At 37.1% G+C, this 24303-nt stretch overlaps 1 protein-coding gene across 1 annotated transcript; it reads right to left on the bottom strand.

Annotated features, from left to right (window-relative positions):
• Positions 1–440: 440 nt before the first annotated feature.
• Positions 441–19510, bottom strand: LOC113107580 (EF-hand domain-containing protein D2-like). The gene is made up of 4 exons (XM_026270192.1): positions 18963–19510; positions 4020–4167; positions 3752–3886; positions 441–3534 (listed from the first exon to the last, which is right to left on the bottom strand). Exons 1-4 carry the CDS (start codon positions 19244–19246, stop codon positions 3403–3405), a joined length of 699 nt encoding a protein of 232 aa, XP_026125977.1. The 5' UTR covers positions 19247–19510; the 3' UTR covers positions 441–3402.
• Between the last annotated feature and the right edge of the window lie 4793 nt (positions 19511–24303).

Here is a 24303-nt window from a genome sequence, read left to right as displayed (position 1 = left end):
GCAAATCTTGTAATACATTTTATTAATGTAAGTTACATTTTGTAATTTAGATGAGAAAAACATTTCACGCGGCTACAGAATCAGATGAGGGCTTGCAAACAGCTCCATCTAGTGATGATATTTTTACTTGGTTGGACACTTGACATCATAACTTTGAAAGTAATTTAAAAAAATAATAATAAACGGAGTGTTTTAATCGTGACTCGTGTGCAAGGTCACATTTTCTCTTTGAAAACGGCCCTAGATACTCAAACATAAGACTGACAACATATATTTTATTACCTTAAAACAACCAGTTTATTTGGTATTTTTGTACTATATTATTTATATAATAATACCATTTGTTTTATATTGATATATTCTATATATTTATTGTAAAAAAAAATTTAGAAACTAACTTTTTTTACATAACTGTATAAATCACCAAAACAAATAACATGTTTCCAAATTAAAAGTATTTTTATTGTCACAAGAATAATTGTACATTTTAGTAAGAAAATCAAAAATAAATGTGCATATTATAGGAGCCACATATCAATATGTATAAGCTTACAAGAGTATGATACCATAACCACCAGTTTTAAAGGACATTGACAGTGACAGCCAGGTACAGATATGGACAGGATGATTCAAGGCCCTTTAAACCATTATCAAATCACTGGAATTATTAATTAAACAACAAAAACATGCCATAAGATAAAATAGTGAACTTTAACTACACTCTCATTTTGAGTCTTCCTGGTATTATACTTCACAGAAAAAGAAAAAGAAAAATGTTGTGCTTTTTGCATGTTATCTGCTTTGGAAGGAGCAGTTTTCCCCCACAGAAGTTAATACTGCTAAAGCTTTAATGTGATTATTCAGATGTGCAAACATTAGTTATAAAGCCAAAACTGTAAAAAGTGTTTTTTACCAATTAATTACGAGTTATTACTTTTTAAAAGTTCTAACATTGTAGATCAGTGATGTTCAGTCTAAATTCCAATTAAGTGTGCTCATATGAATTCAAATCTCTGCTGGGGCTGTTTACCAGAAGTATCCTGATGGATCTCAGGGAATGTTGTACTAAAATTAGTTTAACACAGTGGGAAATCATTTGGCACGACAACAATGGAACAGCTAAAATCTCTCAAAAGGAATGACAGAATGGTTTATGACTTCTAACAGAACGTTTGATTGGCGTCATTAGTTGACTCCTCAACAATAACATAATATAGACCACATTCACCCTTTAACATCCAATATTTTAAATACTTTTTACTTGAACAGTAGAAAACAAAAGAAAAAGAACATGTGGATGGCTGACAAGACTGGGAGACAAATATTTATACAACTATTATTTGAATTTCCAGAGAACTAGTGAGTAAACTTGAACATTTAGCAGTGACTCAGAACACAAAAACAAACAGCAACATGAAGCATAGCAATTGCCAACATTGTTGTCTCCATTATAGAAAAGACTAAAGGGTATTTTGCCTTTACTGATTAGATTGTAATGGAAAAACTTAAGGAATATCAGATACACGGAGAACGAAACGGAGACAAGATTGTAGGCAACAAAATTCATATTGAGAAAATAAGAACGTTTCTTTACACAAGACCCCATTCCATACAAAACTAAAATTATTATTTTTTGATTATCACATGAAAATATAGATTTGTCTTTATACATAGCATCTCAGCTAACTTTGCCACAGTGTAATGCATGTCACATGACCATAAATGGTAAAAATCCTTATTTTGGATGATTGCATTAGAAATGTTCCCTCATTTTTCAAATTATGTCACAGTAAACTTTGAAACCCATTTTGTTTTTTTTAAACTAAATACTTTAATATTAGATCCTATTCAGACACATGGCATTCTTTGATTAATAGGTTGAATGACATGCACTGGCTCAACAGAAAAGCCATGCATATTTCATTAGCAAATGACATCTATACTCTATGCATGAAACACTTTTTGATTCTACCTTATCTCACGGAGCATGGGCTGCTGTGCAAGGCTTGCAATTCTGGTCCTAATTTGAATAATATTAAGCAACCCAGAGTTAGATTTAGGGAGTTGACTTGAGGGAAAGTTCACGCAAAATAATTTATTCACCCAAATGTCATATCAACCTGAATGAATTTCTCTCTTCACACACTAAAGAAAAAATTCTCAGTGATATTTGTGTGTGTGTTTTTTTTTTAAGGGGTTTCAATGTAGTTCTGGATCCCACTGACTTTCATTATATGGACAAAAACTGTGTACACTTGTTCCAAAGTAAACCCTTGTGTCCGACAGAAAAAAAGCTATTCAGCTTTGGAAAAACACAAGGCTGTGTAAATTATTTCTGGGTGAACTATCCCTTTATATAAAAGCGGAGGAGGATTTCACACCATCTGTGGCATCTGACCAACCCCATAAACATGTTACAGTTAAAGGTTCAGGAAGCACAAAATACAGGGGTTCATAAACAGTCAGATGACCTTGTCCTAGACACCCCTCCATCCACATCAACCAGACAAGCTGAAGAAATTCAACTGTATAGAGTAATTGAAGTAAGCCGTTTCAAATTTACAGCCATTTCATGCCATCATTTTGATCTTAAAAACTAATTGTAAGCTTGTGTGTGCCACATTTAACACTGGACACTTTATAGCCTAAAGGGACCCATGTAGGAAAAACGACACCACAGTGACCATGCAAGAAAATATTGATAAACACTCAACAAACACCATTACAATCATCACCACACATGCACATACACCCAAAACCACTTCTCCATCTCTCTCTCTCCGCTCAATAAAAATAGTTTATTTTATGCTCTTAATATTTTATGGATCTGTGTACTAGAGCAGAGATTTGTTGTTTGTCCTCTCATGTTCAAATGGCCAACGATGTTAGTCAAATTAGTCATGGTACAGTGAAAAGCATTTCCTGCTTAAATTGCCACTGACGTAAATACAACGGACTGGATATGGCATACTGAGAGTACTGGCTGATTTAAAAAGAAACTTTAAAATGTTAGATTTGAATCTACTGGCATGTTGACGAGAACAAGACAAAATGCCATTCGAACTAAAACGAAACGGATGGGGTGAATGGACAACAGCACATATATACAGACGTGTGACTGAAACAACAAATCCAATCCAGTGTATTAAGATCAGTGTCTGGCTTCACATTTAAAATCAGCCTGAGAGAGAGCGAGAGAAACAGGCAACAATAAACAGAAGATTTCAACACCAATATCCGCTCAGGAGCACACACTACACAGGTGTCCCTCTCTCAGGAAGATGGATCTGCATGGATCTGAGCGTTTCATAGCCTTGCATAGTTTCTCTGATTGCGGGGGACTCTGACGGCAGACAGACGGACAAACGTGATGAGTAAATCGAGGCTTTGAGGTGGATGAGGCTATTTGAAGGCTGACTTCAGCTCTTTGAAAGCGGCTTGTTTTTTTTTCTTCTCCTCTGCCTGACGCTTCTTGTCTTCCTGCTCCTGACGGATTTCTGCCTCAAACCGGTTTGAATCATTAATGGCCTGCACCTGTCAGAGACGAAAATACATTTTTAGGGAATCCTAGATTTGGTTTCCTTATCAGAGGCACTCATTACAACCTATCTAGACAGGAAATTACAGTTATAGAGCTTTCATAGACTATGAAAGGTTTACAAATGAATGAATGAATCTGCTGATGGTTAAAAGTGAGGATTTATTTTACTTAAGATGTGGTGAAAAAGTATTAAATGTCATGATTCTTTACTTTTGCCTCAAAGAATGATTTGGCTCCCTTCACTCCCTCCGTAGACACGTCAATCTCTGACAAACGTGCCAAGGCATGAAGCCCGCTGTCCTCTGCCAGCTCTCCCGCTGCTGCTTTTCTGAAGATAAGAAGAAACTAGAGAGAAAAAGAGGAAAGAACTGAGGAGATTAATAGGGGAATATACGTAGCTGCATTATGTACTTCATTGCTGTGAAATACGGCCCAATCAAACACAATTTTTCATGTTTCGACATACTAAAGCATTTACCTCTCTAAAGCAGAGTTTGCCATCAAAGTCCTCATCTACTTCTTTGATCATGTTCTTCAGGCCCAGGTGAGTCTGAGGTGCTTCGAGTTTCTCCATCATCAGCTTCAGCTCCATCAGATCGATGAAATTATCTTTCTCTATATCATACCTGCACACACACACACACACACACACACACACACAAGCAAACAAGTTATTAAAGCATAATTATCATGTTAAACTTATTGTGAAATAAATGTTCATCACTGGTGATATTGCTGCAATGTCTCCAGTGATCAACAGAGGGCAGTGCAGATAAACATCTTTCACTTATCTTACCCACTGTTCATATATTTTCAGCTTATTTCAATTTAAAAGATCATTTAAATAATTAAACGGTAAAAAAAAAAAAAAGGCATTTTTGTGTGTGTGTTTTGATCAAATCATTAAAAAGACTTTGATCTGGGAAGACACTACATATAATCTTATTTGAATGAAATCTCCTGTGAAGGGCAGATGTACAGCCAAAAAAAGGGTTATTTTAATGTTTTACATCTTTATTATTTATTTTTATGAACATGGTTAACACAACTATTTTTAAATCATTTAAAAACTGAGAACCACTGATCTACACCAATACAACCCATCATGTTTTCATTTGTGTACAATACAATATGGCATCTATCCAAACTTACGAACATTATGCTCTGAAACATACAGGAATCCATTAAAGCATAGAAATCATCAGTCAGAGCTGAAGTGTTCATTAACAGCCACCCATTTATTATACCCGCTGCTGAGTTCATCTTAATGTTCATCTCTCCTGCATTTTTAATAAACAGAGTATGAGCTGCTGGCAATTTATTGAGTTGATAGCAATCCAAGACACTCGTGTGTACATTCGAGAGCATTCAAAATGTGTGAACTTTAAACATAAAATCTACAGACTAAACAGAAGCCTGATGTTATATAAATGTTAAAGCATTTCAGTATTTTCTCTTATACACAGGAAAGAGAGGAGGACACTTATCTTACATCGCTCTCTCTCAGACACACACACACACACTTCTTGTGGTTCAGCAGACATAATCACTAATGGTTTAGAACAAGTGACATTCACACAGGCCAGACCGATTATATCTGCCTCTTCTTTTGCATCGATAATGAGATGTTAAATTGATCCACGTAGGGGTGGGCGATATCTCGATATTTAAAATATATCGAGATATTTTTTAAACACGATATGGATTTTGACATATCGTATATATCGATATGTTGTTTATATTTAATTCTGATTCCGCCACTTTGCTTCTTTGCCTTCTCTGTGCTGTGCTCGCCCCCGCTCGCTCGCCCCCCGCCTCCTTGCTTTTGTCCCCACTCCCTTCGCGTGTATAGAACTAGTCTAAAAAACAAAGTCTAAAAACAAAAGGACAACTGGCTCCATTATATGGAGATACTTTGGTTTTAAGGCGTAGGACGAACAGAAGGCAGATGTCTAACGTAGGGCCCAATGATTTCCGAGATGCAGAAAACGCGGACGGAATCCAGTCATAAAAACGGTATTTACAGTTTAACGCGGAATGTCACGGAATTGGTTAAATTTTGAATGAATTATCAAAAGTAGGTCATGCACTTAAATCAAATCGCGATATAGACTAATATCTGCAAATATTAACCCAGAAAAGTCTATTTAAATATGAATCCTGCATGTTCTGCGTGTCTGTGTTAACGAATGGCGCAGAAGCGCGTCTTCATTCATTAAACACACGGAAGCGCGTGATGCTCGCGCTGATTTCAGCGTCTTTCCTCTCACTGATAAAGATGTGAACACATGAGGAACATCTCCAGAACTGCACCGAGAGTCACTTCATGAGCATCTGACCGTTTGATTTGAGTAAGACTAGCTCATATCACATCATACATAGACTGTGGTATCACATACACAGAACTGTAACGGTTAACCCGTCAAAATAAAAGTATTTGGCAGAAATATTTTACTATTGTACAGCAGAATGTAGATAGCCCACTTCTACTATTATTAAAATGAAATGAACATATTTTTTTAAGTAATAATCACACAATATTTCTTCCATGTTTTATTTTTAATAGTAAATCCCCTTTGTTTACCAAAAAAATAAAGTTTGCTTAATTTTAAATAATTAAAAGATAAATTAAATAAATGTTTTATGCCTTCATCTGACAACCAGAAAAATTTAAATACACAGAATTTCTGAAGGGAAAAAATTTCACATAAGGCTATTTTAAGATTTTTTTTAAAACTAATTAAGTTGTTTTTATGCATTTGAATAATTACACATGCTAAAACACAGAATTAGGTAACAATAAAGCATATGGTGAAGAAAAAAATAAGACGTTAAAGAAATAAGACATTATTTTTTAGGGCCCTAAACATGTAATATTTGGCATATTTGTTTTTGCAGTAGTTTTAGGGGGGTTATTTTTCCTGTAAAGATATCGAGATATATATCGCATATCGAGATATAGCAAAATATATCGAGATATATTTTTTGCTCCATATCGCCCAGCCCTAGATCCACGGTGCATATTTTCTGGTGCAAAGGCCAGAGAACTGTGTGGGTGAGTTATTCTGCAGCAATGGGTCGATGAGTAAGAAAAGTCACATCACTTTTCTCTCAGTTATTATGTATGAGACCACTTCCTCTACACGTCCACATATACACACACACGCAAGCAAACACCACATATTGCCCAAAGATGAGGTTTTACGTTGCCATAGTAACAGAGTCTTTTAATTAAAAGCAGAGGCCAATGAGAGTCTTTGAATGAGACTCTTATCAACTAGTTAAAAAAATCTCCTTCCTTCCTTGGACTAAATGAAACAAGATATTCTTAAATTCTTAAAATAAAACAATGAAATAAGAGACATTTAAAGTAAAATAAGACAAATGTAAAATATTCAAATATTTAAATTTCAACTAAAGACCTAAATCTATATAAATATTCTGCCGATGAGTTTTTATCTCCCTCGTTAACTCCTTCTAGGCATCCCATCATGCTCCCTGCTCATGAATATGGAGTGTGTGTCCATCTGCCTCAGAGACATGGCTACTGTATTCCTTTCTACCAACACAAGACACCCTGCTGACGCCAGGTCTCTCACACGCATCTCTTCTCATTAACCCTGTATCACTGACATCTTCTCATCACTAATTCAAAGGCCAAAAGAGTGTGCTCATGGTCAAATTAACTCTTCATGCTGTGGCATCTGCCATAGTGAAAAATGCAATATGATGGAGGATTGCAGTTGTGAGGCATCTGAGAGTCATGTTTCTCTGTGGATGCTGCTATCCAGGGTTTGGTTGAAGATTAGAGTACAGCAGCGGTTAATCAAACTAATGTGATTACATGGCAAGCGAGACTGAGCTGGGTTTATTTTTAAAAAGGTAAAATCAGATCACTTGAGAAACCGAGCAACCAGTGCCCATAGTGGGTTCAAATCAATAATTTACGTATGCATACGGCTAGTCTGTTTAACGAAAAGAAAGGTCAAGCGTGCTCAGTGCAATTAAAGGTCAGCTGTAATTTAAACCCTCCATGTTTAATTATGCAGTCAACTCCTGAAAGAGTCCTCATGCCAAGATTTGTGAAAGATTTCCACCATGCTAAGACTTTAACTGTTCTTTCCATTTTATTGTCACACTTGGTGTCATTTCTTCTCAATCATGCTCAATAGACGTTTTAGCCTGAACATGATGAATTTCGACTTATGGACTCCTGGGTTATCAACAAATTCTATTTTACATAGAAATGTAAAAGCGATCTGCAGGAAAAAAAAAAAAAAGTTACATTAACAAGACTCTCGTTGCAAAACGTCATCAACCAATTACAATTTTCCAGTGGCCTTGGTTCTGAAGATACACGATCATAAATTAAAAATGTTGGGGTCATTAGGATTATTTTTTAGAAATTAATATTCGGCAAGGATTCATTTAATTAATCAAAACACAAGATAAGGGTAAAATCAAGACCAGTTAGTTAAATTATTTTCAGTTTCTGACTGACTCAGACTAACCTGTGATGTTTAAGATACATCACAGATTATGAAAAGCTCCCAAGTGCTAAAAACATAATGTAGTAACACTTCAGTTGGTTGCAACAATTTGGAAAGCATTAGCTGTATTATTACCAAACACAGCTGACAAAATAATGTGTGACCATCTATATGGAGATGCAAGCAGTGGCTGCCCAAAAAGGTGAAATAAAGAAATTTTCCCCTTTTCTGTAACCATATGCAGTTGAGGAAGATCACATTTTTGCCCAAATAAGTCTGTAAGCTGAACACTTCACACTACAGACGATTGAGGAAGCAAATGCAATGAGCACTTCCTTATAATAACCAAGTGAGGTTCACAGTCGTAAGCTGATACTGATTTCCGTCTGCCTTAGCAAAAAGGTTTGACTCATCTGATTGGCTTTGCTGACAGCTCCATTTGAACTGAGTGTATTCACTTGCTGTTGTTGGAATTAAATCAAGTTTAAGTAATTATGAAGAAAGTCAAAAGAAGGAACGTGAAAGCTAAAGTGTAGCTTTATTTGTGCTTTGTGTTTTTAAAAAGTCCTCTTGTTATCCAGTTATCTACTTTCAAGAACTCTTGGAAAACTTTACCATGCGAGTCTGAACTTGAATGAAAGTTCAGGAATGTTTCTTTTCCTTGCTCTTTAAAGGTGTTTAGACATGCTACATTTTTTTCTGAGCAGTCTCAGAGGACTCCAGCTAATGAGGTTTCAGCTGCAGTGCTGACTTCTGACGCTGGACACAGATGTGCTGATTCTATCCCGCTTACTTGTGACACATGACACATTGTAGGAAAACACGACTCCAAAAGAGAGTGAGAGAGAATGGAGAACAGGAAATACTCAAATAGCCTTGCGAGAGCTTCAATCTGCTACTTAGGCACTGACCTCGAAAAGTGCTATTGCTGCACTTCCGAATTCCTCTTGAAATTCATTTACAAATGATTCGTTTAAAACGATCACTTCAGCTGAGCCACCCAAGAGCAAAAATCTGACTACAAGAAAATCCTTTTACATAAGTTACTGGACACTTCAAACCATTGACATTATCATCAGTGCTTCAGCTGGACAACGTCAAAGACTGGAAATATAACAATATTGTTCACTCAAATCACTATAAGTCCCGCCTTCTAAATAAAAGAACCAATCATCAATTGGTAAAGTCGTCATGTCACTACAGCTGCCATTAGAAGCTCTGGTTCCCTCTGCTTAATACTATTTGAGCATAGGACACAACACTTTTTTTTGTTTGTCAGATTTCGTTGCCGTTTCAAAATATATTATTTAAATGCGAGTTCTGGCAAGCAGTTTTTGAGATTTCAGTGCCGGAAAGTTCATTCTGTGGTCTTTGCATGTCTGAAACCACTGCCCAGAGGTGTGAGTGAACTGACTTTCCTTGAAAGGGACTTTTTCAAAGGGACAGTGATTGTTCTCTTAGCCACGCTGCCCCCTTTGGTTAACCCAACTCAACACTTCACAGAACATTCCACAGGAGTGAACGGAGACTTCCACACACAGACTGATTTTTTAGTATAGTTTTAGTTAGTATATTGATAAAATTGACCCTAAATTAAAATTTGCGGGGACCTCAAATCTGAGTTAAGACATAGAAATAAGAAAATCCACATTTCAAATGATTACAGTAATAAGTGTTCAGAATTGTTCCTTATGTTTCTACAACACATTCACTATTGTACAGTGAACAGCAATAAAACAGCAATGACATGAATCCATTTGTGAACAAATATTAATCATGTTATTTTTTTTTTTTGCAGTTTAGTTTACACAACTAGTATTTGTTTATTTAAAATACTGAGAAAATAAATTGTATTCCTATTATAAACACCATGCTTTTACCACATTTTCATTAAGCGGCCAAATTCCAAAAGTATCCACATGACTTCCATAAGACAAGATCTTGTCTGATCTATGGTATATGTCAACACTTAAATGGTTAATAACATTTTTAATGCAGGTCTCTGTGCAAAGAGGAACTTCTTCAATAGTTTCAGAGTTTCATTTTCACTTAATATGGTAAAGTATAGATCTTGGCATCTTTCAGAACGTGTGTGTGTGTGTGTAATGACACTTAAACTTCAAAAGCTTCTGACAGAACTGGATGCAGTGGAGTTTAAATGGGGCTGAATTTAGAAGAAGTGAACAACATTTTGGGGAATCTGTTGATGCTGATGCCTAAAATACCACCTCTTCAACTCATGCAGACTGTTACCTAAACCAACCACTGGAACTAAATGGACTGTGCATTGTGGACTTTTGTGGTTGTCACAATGTGAGGCATGTAACAGGATTTGAGATTAAGCAATTGCCTGAATTTACAGAAATGCTGCCTGATGCCAGCCTAAATACACATGCCTGTCTGAATAGTCACCCTTTAATGCATGCCTATAGCTGCTGCTGATTTAATTATGAAAATACCTGATTAAATTTGAGTGGAATGATGTCTGGAGCTAATATTGCGCAGTATTGCTCAAGGTGGTCTGAAGGACAGTAGTTACATGTCAGCATAGCATTTTCTCATGATTTTTTTTCTTTGTCCATTATGTGCTGATACGCAAGAAAGTTCATGCTTTACTCCGACGCATGAGGAGTGAACAACCAACTCTTTTTCCTCCTCCCTCCTTTTCCTATCTCTTCCTGCCAATCTCCTTTAATCCCAGGTTGCCAAGCAACAGCTGACAGAAGTAGTCTTGGGAAAACCCTCATAAACACGTCATCAGCTCCAAGCACATTCTTCACAACGGCCCGGCGTCACAGGCGTGATCGATCAGGACCAAACGCACCAAAACTGTGTGTTCGAGGATTTCACATTCACTAGACATCTGTGCAGCGTGTTTGATGACATAATTTACGCTCAATTTGATTTCATGAGATGGGACAGGATGAGGGAATGGTCCAGAGAGAGACACAAAGAAAGAAAGCAAGCGAAGGTCAATTCCATTCACAGATAATTGGAGAATTTCCCTGTACTATCATGCACAAATCTTGATAAGCAAATCTGAAAGTATAACAGCCTGCCCTACACAAAACATCAAATCATTTCTAAAAGACTGTAACCTATGAAAGGGGAAGCAACAAACTGTTTTCTGGAAAGAGATCAGGTAGTTCATGTTCTTGTGAGGCCAAGTATTTCCTGTTTTTCATTATTTATAAAAACTGAGGTAAATGTGCTACTAAAAAAAAAAAACCCCACAAAGATCATTGTCGGAGAATAATGGCTTTCAAAGACAGAATCTGAAAGCGTCTGTTTATACGGTTCATGACCTTCCCATCTACGTAAATCAATTTTCCTGAATAGAATTCAGAGCACTTCACACACTTGTTCTTCTATAACTAATGGTCAGTTTGAAACTCAAGTCAAGAAATGATTTCAGATCATTTTCAGTTTTTTCACTTGAACCAGAGTCTGCAAAATGCTGTTTTAAGATGATCCCTGCTCTTCAATCCAGATATTCAATCCATCTTACATGACATGCTAAATGCATGAAGGTTTACATAACTGTTAAGATGGATTCATCATTATCCACCCACTCTATAGATGATTATTAACAAAAAGATGAAGCATTCTCAAAGAGATGAGTCACTGTAATGCACTACTGGCTAACATTTCTTCCTAAAAGTCAGTCCATGGAAATAGTAAACCAACCTAACAAGGTTTTGTATGCTTTTCATGTTAATTTTTATATAAAAAAAAATTGACAGTTACAGTTCCTAGCAAACAGGTTACTTGACTGCTTTTCCCAAAGTTGCACATTTAATTAATTTTGGTGAGAAAGTGAGATGTTATGTCTTCCTTTTTGAGTCCAACACTACACTGAACATAACACATTAGGCCAGGTGACCTCAGGAAATGTCCACCAATTGTATTACTATTAATATATTAAAATCTAATTATAATATTCTAAAAAGAACAGAAAATCAAGATGGAAACTTGATTTAAATGAATATCTATTTACATTAGGTTTAGGTTGTTTTCTTTAAATAATATACAATTTTGGAAATTTAAATCAATTTTACAAATCACAAAATGCCAATATATAAAATGTTAATATAAACAAAATATTAATATAAAATGTTAAAATTTAATTTCACCACATTAATTTAATAAATCATTATACAAGTTTTAATTTCTATAAATATTCTGCTGTAAGAAAAAAAAAAGAGATTCACAGATTGACAAAGACATGGCTTTTCACACTTGAGTCATTCTTAATCCTGGGTAAAGGTTATGTTTTCATGTTTCACACTTCATTCTGGGGTAATGGTCTTATTTGAGTATTTTTCTCTTCAACATATTTACTATTGCTGTTTAACATATTTAACCATTTCCCTCAATTCCAAAAATTTCCTGAAACTAAAAGCACAATGTTTCTGTGACTGTACAAAGCTTGTGAATATCTATTGAGGTAAACACTGATGCAGTTGATGCACGACTGTATGCAGTGCATATAATGCAGCCTTCTCTGCCACTAGCTGATGATCGCTGGCAGAACTAACCTCGATCTGCTGGGATTATAGACCAGGTGACTAGCCATTAGTCCTTAAGCAGAATCCTTCATGGATCAGCCAATAGGCCACACAGTCCCAGAGGTTATTTATAGTGAGCGGAGAGTGTGAAGCATGAACATAAAATGTCACAAACAGAAAAGAACAGGGAGTAATGGTCTGGCGAGATGAAAACTAAAAGAGGAGAACTTCCTGAAGGAGTGCTGAGGTTACATATGGCCTTTTCTGTAATCACAACAATTTAATACACTTCCTACTGCATAAATGAGTCATTGAGCTTGTGATGACTGTGTGTATGCCAAATAAGGGTGTGCGTCTAAATAAACCTCACACCTACACAACCATTGCCAGCTTCTGAAGAAAAGACGCCCCTTGCGCTTTAGGCATCAGTCTTATATTCTTTTTAAAAGGAAAACAAAGCTACGTGAAATTGATAAACAATAAGGGAAACTAATTAAAAGTTTCAGAAAATCCAATTCGAGACTTTCATGCATGATTTGAGTGATCACTTCCTATCCGTCTTAAATATAATGTGAGCGAGTGTGGTATCTCATTTGCTGAGACAGCATGCATTGATTGGCTTTCTTATCCTCTTAGGTCACAGTGTCAGTTAGATTTGGCAGAATTCAGTAGCTTTTGTGGATAAAATCCCTGGCTGTGTTTACTTTCAATGCCTCTAAATCATATTAGAAGCACAACATCCTGAGAGACAAACTGAGCTGCGCTAAGGGGCTCTTTAAACACGCAGGATATTCAGAAATGAGGAAATGGGTGATTTAGAGAATAATCACATCATACTACTTTCTGCAGGGAGAAAGGCATAACCATTTAAGGACTTGGCAAATACATACGCTCGAGAGAGAAACGCTCATTACATTCTGCTTTAATACATTATACATAACCACAATTAATTTATGATGGCCGCCAAAGTGAAACAAGCAATATTTTGCCTACTGACAACTCACCACCACAGTGGCCTGCAGGCTTACATACAAACATTCCTTAATGTGTCCGATGTTATCTTTTCTGAGAAATCTGTCCCTGAGAAAAATACACAAGGAAGGGAGCAGAGTTTCTCTTGCTTCTCTCATTACTAAAGGCGACTCTGCAGGAACGCTCCTCGCAGGACTAAAGCCCCTTGATCATATGTAGGCACAGCATGGGACCTGCACACATAATCACTTAGCCAATTAGGTCACGCTGCCATTGACAATAGAGATGAGCAGGGGGGATAAGAGGGGAGATCATCTGCTGGTAGGATCTTAAGGGTAGGGACACACCAAACCGACACCAGAGAACGCCTTGCATCATCTGCATCGGGGCAAAAACTGTTGTAATATCACACCCAACCAAACTATAGCTGACTGCCAACTAATGTTAATGTCTGCACTTGCGTGAGAGAACATAACCCTCCCAAAAGAGCTAGAACTGTGTATTTACAAACCAAGCAGTGCTTGTCACTGTTTACACCAGCCGCACTCATTATTGACGGATTAATGTTGATGATTTTTTCTATCTTAAGTTGTAAATGGTTCTGGCATTGTCAGACCTTGGCCGTCTTCTTGTGGATAAATAAAAAAAAAAACGATAGTATGACAAGTTTCTTTGCATTCTCTATTTACTCCGTTATTGGTTTGCTTTTGTCAGTTTTTTTTCTTTGCGCTTATTCACGAATTCTGAATTGTCAGTCAGAGTTCTCTTTCTTGCAAAGAGTTTTGAAATAGATTCTGTAGAACTATTTCGACATGCAAGATTGGCTGAAAAACAGAGCGCATCCAACTCCATAGAGTCAACACCCCCAAAAAATGTAAGCTGATCAACGCTCAACAACCACCTGACATTGCCCAAGAGCTGACCATCTGCTTGGTGTGTCCCGGGCTTTAGATAGCTGTCCACACAGTGCCATGCAGAAGGAGGAACAACTGCTGTTTACCATTAAATTTTATGTATAAGATAATTATTTTCAATGTATGCCTAATATGGCAATGAATATACTGATATTAAATTTAATGCAATTTTGTGTATTTAAAATATACAAAAAAATCATGCTACAAATAAGTTTTGGCATTACAACATTATAATCTACAGTATGAAAAAAAATATTTTATTGAGATTTGCCATTTCCACACTTAGTTTTATTATATTAGTAGCATGTAAATGTCAAATATCAGCCAATAATTTATTTGTGGTTGCTATGGTGTGGCTATGCGGTTGCTACTGTACTTGGGGTGGTTCCTAGGATGTTGCCATGTGGTTGCTAGGCTAACTGGAGTGGTTGCGAAGGTGTTTCTATGTGGTTGCTAGGGTACTGATGGTGGTTTTTAGGTTGGTTTGTCTAGTTGCTAGAGTATTGCAATACAGATAGATATCATTTTTTCTATGATTTTTAGTCTTTGTTTTTATGAAAACTGTAAGCAATATAGCAACTAACTTCAGATCAGTCTGAAGAGCTGGGCTGAGTTTGGAGTTTGTACTAGGGCTGCACGATATTGGGAAAAATGACATTGCGATATAGAGAGAGAGAGAGAGAGAGAGACCGAGAGAAAGCGAGCCGTTTTCAAACAACACGAGCTCTGTCTTGCTCTCTCTCCCTCGCGCATATTTATCAATTGACACAATGGTGTCGATGTTTAAATCATTTAAAATGAGAATGTAAGTGTGCTCACCCCATTTGTTTGTAAGAAAAAATATCGCAGTATATATCACAGAAAAATAAAATATCGCAATGTCATTTTTCCCAATATCGTGCAGCCCTAGTACAAACTCCAAACTCAGCCCAGTCCTGCGATGTGACTATCGTGGATTCGTACATCGCGATATCGATGCTTCAACGACACATCGTGCAGCCCTAGTTTGTACAGCTACAGGAGGAGTTAGATTCAACGTTTTTAGTAAGAAGAAGAAGTAGTTTAAATAGCATTTCAGTAAAGACTTAAAGACTTGTTCTGACACGAATGAATTCCTCTTATGAATAATCCTCAGTGATAAAACTGTATCTGCTCAAAAACAAACTTACTTTAGCTGCAGGCTAAGACAAGGTTAAGTTCTTCTATGAGTTCTTGGTGTTGGCCAACAAAAAAACCTTATCAAAAATATGTTTCAGGTTTAATTGCTTGTACTTTTAAACAAAGCAGGGGTCCCCCACAGGACTGATTCTACAAGGACTGATTCTGTACTTAGTAAACAACACATGCATTTATATGCATTATTATCATTTACCACAAATATGTAAAACATTGAAACTAGGGCATTCTAATCTGATAAAAATAGAAAATATTCAAATCACTACTTATAATAACCATACCCTAAAAGATAAATGACTCGCACAAAGTTATAACAGTTTTGTGTTCATCTTCCAGTTTGAATGCTGGACCTGAATCTAAAGTTTTGAATCCCCCTGAACAGTGGCCTGAGGTTAAGGCAAAGCATGCATTCCTCTTATCAGCAGGACTCTAGCCAGACTGTGGCCGTTATGCAGTTTTCTTTCTCTCACCCCGTGTTTTTCTGCCTCCCTCTGCACAAAAGCATTTAAGACTGCAACATTTGCTGCAACTGAAGCTTTTGAGTACTGAATGTGCCTACATGAAGCAAAACTATATAAGCTTTAGTTTGGAAGGTCATAATCAATCAGGGAGTTCATTCAGACACATAAAACATTCCTAACCTGCCTCCTCACTGCCCTTGTCTCCTCTTTCTTTCCTTATCTATATTCAGGGCTCCAGGCAAACGCACAAACAGCCATTATAAGCTGAAAAGTAATAAATCAATATCAATTGCAGTGCACAATTCTCTCCAGCTGGAAACCTGTATGAAGGTAAATGACATGGAGAAGCAAATGAACGACATGTTGACTTACAAACCCCTTATCTCATAAATTCTTAACTGGGAACAGACCATGAAAAACTCTAGCTAATATTTAACATGTGAAGTAACCACAGAGGCTTTGTTTTCTCCATGACAAAGGGCTATGCACACTTCACTCACTCCTAAACCTGAAACCGTCTCACTGGTCTCATTCAGCCCATTTAACGCCATGGGCATCACCATCAAAGAGACTGAATGAAACCAGTGCTATATCTCACCCTGGGCGAGGTCTTGTGACTCCAGACACCTTGAACGAACTGCACAAGGAACTAATTTATAGGCATAGAAAAGGTGATACTCTGAAACAATAGTCTACACACAATAATTTAAAAGAACACCCATGTGGTTATCTAGAGGTAATTAAACTATTTTGATAGACTGGGATCACATCTCTTTTGCAGCAAAATGAGATTAAAACGTTGAACAGTCACAGAACTATTTGTTCTCAAGAGCAGATGAATAACATTTAATTATTTAAAAGGGAAGTTCACCTAAAAAAATAAGATTTGATTATCTCATAGGCATTTACTCATCCTTCTGTATGTATGTACATGTATTGTCTTTATTCTGTGAAACATAAAAAGCCTATTTTAAATAGCCTATTTTAAAAGATGTTTCAACTGTTTTTGTCCATATAATGAAAATAAGTGGGGTCCAATATTTGTTTTGGACACTGTTGACTTTCATTGTATGGACAGAGAAATATATTGAGACAATTTTTAGGTATCTTTCCTTGTGTTCCACAGAAGAAATTAAGTCAGTAAAGCTGTATATATTAAGTGAAAAGACAAGTGTGTAATACAATTACACTAAAATTAAAAAACAAATAATAAAAATCTCATTCAAAATATTAATAACTATAATAGCATATGTTTACAGCTAAATATAATTGTTCCCATTTATCTCAATGCCAAAAAAAAAATCACCCTAAATAATACTAAATTAACAAGAATCTGTGAAAAATATAACATCCTGATAAATGAAATTCATTTGTGACATTACAGAAAATGCATAGGCCAACTCATCTAGATGCAAAGGCTTCTCAGATGGATTTGGGTGGCCTTTTTTGGCTAATTCACAACAATGGCTTTCTGTGATAGCAGAAATGGGCAGATAAAACCACCACTTCCTCAGAGAACTAGTTTCTCAACCCCTTTCCCACATGGTTCAGGCCTGTGTGAAACCGACCCTGCAGTCACTGTCGCGGCACGAACCGACCCGCTCCACCACAGAGAGCAAAGGGGACACATTCCTGCAGTGACTCTCACGAAGATTCGGCTCTCCATACCTCCCATTCCCAGAGAAGTTTTTTGTTTCTGTCAGTGAAATCAGCCTAAAATAAAGGCCCTGCCAACCCTGTACGCAGCACAGCATTTACAAAAGCTCAGAGCAGTTTTGGATCCCAAACGTGGGGAAAATGCGTAAACTGCCTTCCATTCATCAAATGTAAAGGAAGAGGGCAGTCTCACTAAGAATCTGGCAAAGGTGGCCACAGAATTGTGTCATACTGGGCAGTCTAGACTTCTCTGCATGCCTCTCGGTTAAGCCCCTTTCACACTGCCATTCCGGCAAATACAGCGGTAAAGTGTTCCTGTAATTGTTCCCTGGTCGCTAGATTTGGCACTTTCACACAGCCAGTGATGACCCGGTATATGTGCGTGCTTTCACACACAACCCCTGAAGATCCCGTAACGACACGTGACATCAGCGCGTGACGTGTAATGTACGAGTCGACAACGCTTGGCACGTTATACTTTAACTGAAGCAAGCAAACGATCTCTGCGTCAGCGCGGAAAGTGAGGAACTAACTGATCTCTGCTTCATTACAGTTTGCACATATGTTTTCGTCGCGAATGTTGATCTTCCTTCAAAACAGCCGGTAAAAGAGTCGCGCGATAACGCGCGTCATCACTTCGATACCGAATTAGATCTGGCTTTTGTTCACACAGCGCTCGTTCCGGATCGATTACCGCAATGTTACTAGGTCCCCGACCCGGGTTCGATTCGGTAATCAATTCCGGGACGTGGTTGCTTTCACACAGAAGGCGACCAGGCAATGTTACGGGAATATTGCGGGTCCGACGTGCAGTGTGAAAGGGGCTTTGGAGACACAATGAAACTTGGACATGACCGAAGGGACTTTCTCAACCCATGGCTCTACATGTATCGTTGTGCAAGTGCATGTGGATTAAACGATACAGACTTGGGTGGGGCTGAGCTCATGGCCCTTTCTTAGATGTGTGAAAGAGTTTCAGCCAAAACATGAAGCACAATGAAGAAAATAGAGAGTGACTGATGTAGATTGTAAACTACACAACTTGTTCCTGTTTAAACATTCAGTTCGGAGAATCAACTTGTACAGTAGTATTGTTAAACTAAACCAGAACATTCATCAGCATGTTTCTTTCATGGCATGCAGGGTTAATAGAGGTCATGTTGGTTGTCTTTGGGGGTTAAGATGACATGCGCATGTCTCGCATCTGCTGCAGCAGAGGATGACAGCTGGCATGAGGTACTTACTGTTTGAACATCTTCTCCATGTCTTTGATCTGCTTCCTCGAGAACTCCTTGAACTCGGTGTAGGGGTTGAACACCTTCATGCTGGGCTGGTGGTGTTCACCGACGCCCTCGTTCAGCTCCCCGCGCCGCTGCAGCTTGGCTCCCAGCTCGGAGTCCGCGCTGGATGTGGCCGCTTTCTCGTGCGCTCCGTTCTCGTGAGCCCCGTCCAGCGCCACCGGGTCGTGCTCGCCCTCCTCGATCTGCAGCCTGCGGCTCAACTTCGATGACAGCTCGTCCGTTGCCATTTCGCCTTATTCTGAAATCTGACGAACGTTACTATCTACGGGGAAAATACAGTGAAGAAATACGCAGAATGCTGCAAAGAGCGCGGACCATATAAAGGTTCAGTGCGTTAAATCCAGATTCTGTTTAGTATTTGGTTAAATACGTTTTCAAATGCAAATCATCCGATTTCTAGCGGTGTGACGGACACACAGTGATTCAAACGGACAGCGCTCGTGCGTGTGACGACGCCTCCGTGCTCGCTGAAGGTGAAATAAGCTCGCTCGTGCGCGTGCACTGAGATGGACACACAAAACCGTTTCACGACGCCACGCCTTTTAAAGAGACGCGCCGGACACAAAAGATCACTTGCGATACAAACCCTATCTTTGATACCTTTTGTTGTTATTAAACAACAATAATCTCACCGCAGAAGTGTATTGTTTCTAGTTTTTTAATAAATAGCAATTTGGGAAATTACGTCATTTGTTTGTCATTGATATATTCAGGACCGAAGAAGTAAACTTCTTTGTGGACCCAGTCCAAAGATTAGGTTATACTGAGCTGTCAAATAATGACATCAATTTCATAGGCAAATCAGCATGCTTGCGTATTTATTTATGTATACCGAAAGGAAACTGACCTCATGTATTATATCTCGTGACTAAATGTTGACAATGAAGTATCTAAAAGGAATGAGAAACTTTTTTCTTTCGTGTTCTTGGTAGACCCACACGGAAGCTATGCCTGCATAAAGCTCAGGAGATTTCCACTGAATTTATACAAAACACTTGTCATTCATTAAGTCATTCATCATCACCTCTTGCATATTTATTCATTAATTTATTTATGTTTTATATTAAATGATTCATATTTCTGCTAATCTGACCATGATTTATTAATAGATGTACTAGCTTGAGCTGTATAGCACATTTTACTATAAAATTATTTCACAGGCATCTGAATATTCATCAGATCTTTCTTTAAAATAAGTGCTGAAAACACCTAGGAGATTCTGTTTGTGTGATGTGAGAAACACATTCAGGTATTAAAGATAAACATAATTTATTTTTATTTTTCACATAAGCATGAAATTGTGTTAATGTGAGAACAGGCCTGTGTGCTGAAATATCAGCATAAGATCTGAAGCCATCAGCTGAGTGACTAAAGGGTGATTCATGAAACAGGAAGCCACACACACATACACACACACACACACACGAACTTACACACTTTGTCTCTATCTGAGACATCCCCTCTAGTTAGAGGAGGGGCTGTACTCACTACCTGCGTTCTGTCCTTATATGGAGAAAGAAAGAAATGTAGGATTTCACAGCTGAAGAAAGGAGTGTTTAGTTCATCACACCTCTCTGAGGAGCTAATGTGATCTGGCATGCTGTAATACCAGCACACACTGAAAATATTTCCTTTGTGTTGTGTGCATGGTGAAAAAAAACTGTCTGCATTAAAAGGGCCAGGCTATCCATGGTTCCAGATGGCTGCTTTATAAACACACTTTTTTCCCAGAGAAGATTCAGATACAATTATGAGAGCCATAATACACTAGGGACTCCTCTTACTACTCTCTGTGATGGCCTTTTGCCTGGAGGAAATGTGAACTGTAATCATTCTTGCTTTCTCTACTTTTGTGGGATATATCTGGGTCAGACAAAATAAGCAAGCTGAAGAGAGTAACACAAACATAATGGAATCTCCTCATGTCTCTTTCCATCATTCATCTCATTTCGTCACCCTGTTGTGTTTTTCAGTATCGCATTTGCTTTCCTTCTCAGACCAATGTGTATGAACAATCAAACATTTTATAAAAGAAGATAAACTAAAAAAAGATTAAGAGAAGCATTAAGTCACTTGTCAGTGATGCAAATCCCAAATCCTTTTGTGCCTAAAAATCAAAAAAGGTCATTGTAATTTCTGAGACTCTCATTAGAAAGTCACGTCATTTTTTTTTTTACTATGACCTAGAAAAACAATTTCACAGTATATATATATATAAGCTACTGAGGAGTGTGTGTTGATGTGTGTTTAAGACAGATTGTATAGCCCTCAGCTATGTAGAACTAGCAGTAAATGAGCATCATGCTAGTCAATGCGAGCTGCTTGAATCTGGTCCTTGGATAGATGCCCAATCTCATAACGGAGCATTTTCTTTGTGTGAGAATAGAAACAGGAAACCATGCAGAGAAAGAAAGAGTTACTTTGTATAAAAAGGGAAATGTAGGCAATTATCCAACACAAATATGTATTGTTATAAAGAATATTATATTATTACATTTAAGTAGCGCAGATTATGTCAAATCTCTTAGACAAAATATCTATATTTTAAATGTAAACTATATGTATACATTTTTAAATGTGTTTCCTGAATGATACAACAAACAAAACTTTTCTAGCATTACAAAATGTGCCAGAGTGCAATTCATGGCAACATTAAAAAATAGCATTCTCAGCATTTCCACAATTGGTGCTATAGCGGTCTTATTAGTTTTTATTAGGCCAAGTTAATATTATGATGGTGCATGAATTTTTAATTAACAAAATTATAATGGGTATATATGGGGGATTTATAATAAACAAATCACTATTACAAAAATATATTAAATATAAAAATATTGAATAAGACATAAATTACCATTTTTATGAAACATTATAACATTAAAACTGACTAAATCAGCAAATTAAGTTAAGACTCATGCCAGTTTTACAGTTCTGTTGCTCTTTCTATTCAATCTCCTTCTTCAACAACCTTAAAAATAAAGGTGCTTTATGGCATTGCTTTTTCACAGCAATGCCATAGAAGAACAATTTTTGGTTCCACAAAGAGCCATTCAGTTTCTTTAAAGACCCGTCTTACCTTTTGTAATCTGAAGAAGTAGAAAGGTTCTTCAGATGCTAAAGGTTCTTTATGGAACCATTTATGCAAAAAGGTTCTTCTATGGCATCGTGAAGAACCTTTATTTTTCAGAGTGAAAGCCAGCTCATGCTCTTTCATTCATCATCTCCTGCCAGGTCTTAGTTTGCCCCACTGAGGCCATTATAAGTGCACACAGACATACCCACTTAGAAGGCAATAGGAAATTTAGATTTGGAGTCTCAAAAAAACAACTTCAAGGGAACATAAACAGAGGTTTAGGCACTATTTACAGCAGTGGGTTAACGAGTTTTAAAACACATTAGGCAAAAAAACAAATTAGCTGGTGCAGCTGGGGTTGTAAAATCCATTAATGACACAGTGTGATGTTTGGCTATAAAACTTCTGGCAGTCAAGTGTGGTGGATGGCATTAGTGCAGGCCTGGAGTCAAACGCACATGCACATACACACTAAAAAGAGGATAATGCCAGTACTAGTCCCAAAGGAGAATACACTGACAGATCTGTGAGTACGGTACAAAGAGGATCAGCTGTTTTATGAATTATTCATGAACACAAGCCCAGTGAGACTACTGATTCAAGCTGCTGCCAGTAAAGTGAGAAAATGAGCCACTTTCTGATGAAACTCACTTTACTCATTCAGAAACAGGACTGAACAGAACTGGGACCTGTACCATGAAGCTGGTTTAGCTGGCAAGCCAGGTAAGTTTCAGTTTAGTTTGCACCAATCCTGAGTTTTAAGTACCATGAAAATGGCTTGGCTTTTAGTGATTTTCATCAACATAGTAACTTATGCTTCACAGCTAACCTGCTCCAGGGCAGGTTATGTTCTGGTTTAGAGAGAGCAAACTGAAAACTGACCAATCAGCTTCAATCAAAGTGACACATGTCTGACGCAATAAAACCACTCCCCCAGTTTCTCTTATTCCAAATTAAAGGACGCTAACAAAACATTTTTAAAGATAAAATTGTCTGATTTTTACACAAGTTTTATTAGTTCAACAGTAATTATTAAGATTTTATTTTAGATTAATACAAATATAGATCATATGCAATATAAATAAGTTTTAGAATCAATAGCTTTAAACATGATTAGATATATTATGTTTTTTTAAGTTTCTCTCTTTCATGGATAGATAATTTCATCTTGTAAACGTGTTTTAATTCTTCATATTGTTCAATCTTTTAATCTTTGGAAGTGAATTCTGACTCTCTCATGAGAAGTGAATCACAGTTTCAAGACATTTGATTGGCTGTTCATTACTGATGTCACACTTTCATATGCACATGCTCCATTGACTCAGGATCAAGCCTGAGTTGACACAGAAAGTTGATGATCAGCTTCATGGTACCAACAAAGCAAGACTGGACTGGTTTGGTTTTGTCAACTCAAAACTAATCCTGTAAACCTGAGTTTGTTCAGCCACCATCATGGTACAAGCCCTTGGTCTGACAGCTGTCTGTGTGAGTTTCAAAACAGCAGTACAACTACAGTAATAGGAATAGCAGTAAAGTTTATTAATATATTGTCAAAATTTTATAAAAAATTAAGTGCATTCAGTGCATCTCTATGGAAAAAACTAATTTTTGATTGGTCAATCATGGCAACCATTAGACCACTGTATATCAGTATGCTCATCCTGTATAAATAAAACCGCAGCTACTTCATTTATCACACACACTGTGGATTCACGTTCTGTGGTTGTTCCTTACAAACTCAGCTGTGGTACCATCTGGCGCATTATTTATCGACTGTAATAGTGAAAATAATCGCGCAGGTCCTAGCCTAGTATTAGTGTAGCAAATATTGCTGGTCTTGTTGATGATTGTTTTGCACTGTTTGCACATGGCATTTTATTTTTGTGGAAACTTTAAGGAAGGCCTAATATACCGGTAAAAATTAAAATATTAATAATAGTAATAATAACTTAAAAATATTAATAAATCCTCCTGGACTATATGTTATCTCTTACTCCAGGGTTCCCCAAATTGGGGTTTGTGAGTTGATGACCATCTAATAATGAATGAAATCATAGAAATATAAAAACTGGATTAATTATTTACAAATAAAAACATACATCTAAATAAAACACACTTAGATACTTGACTTGATCACCTTCATGTCAAGTGACCTTTAACTGAAATCCGAAAAATGAGAACTGTGAACAAATGTCATGAATTATTGAATTA

Source organism: Carassius auratus, chromosome 8 (genome assembly GCF_003368295.1).
Source record: "Carassius auratus strain Wakin chromosome 8, ASM336829v1, whole genome shotgun sequence".
Taxonomy (NCBI): Eukaryota; Metazoa; Chordata; class Actinopteri; order Cypriniformes; family Cyprinidae; genus Carassius; species Carassius auratus.
Note: the sequence above shows the minus strand (reverse complement) of the source record. Positions and strands in the feature narration are given on the sequence as shown.

Bases quoted from the DNA above. Each gene is read 5' to 3' on its own strand.
- LOC113107580 (XM_026270192.1), bottom strand. From the start codon at position 19,246: ATGGCAACGGACGAGCTGTCATCGAAGTTGAGCCGCAGGCTGCAGATC. The intron at 4,168-18,962 runs GTAAGTACCTCA...GTGTGTGTGCAG, and splicing joins ATGGAGAAGATGTTCAAACA to GTATGATATAGAGAAAGATA. The intron at 3,535-3,751 runs GTAAAGAATCAT...CGTCTCTGACAG, and splicing joins AATCATTCTTTGAGGCAAAA to GTGCAGGCCATTAATGATTC.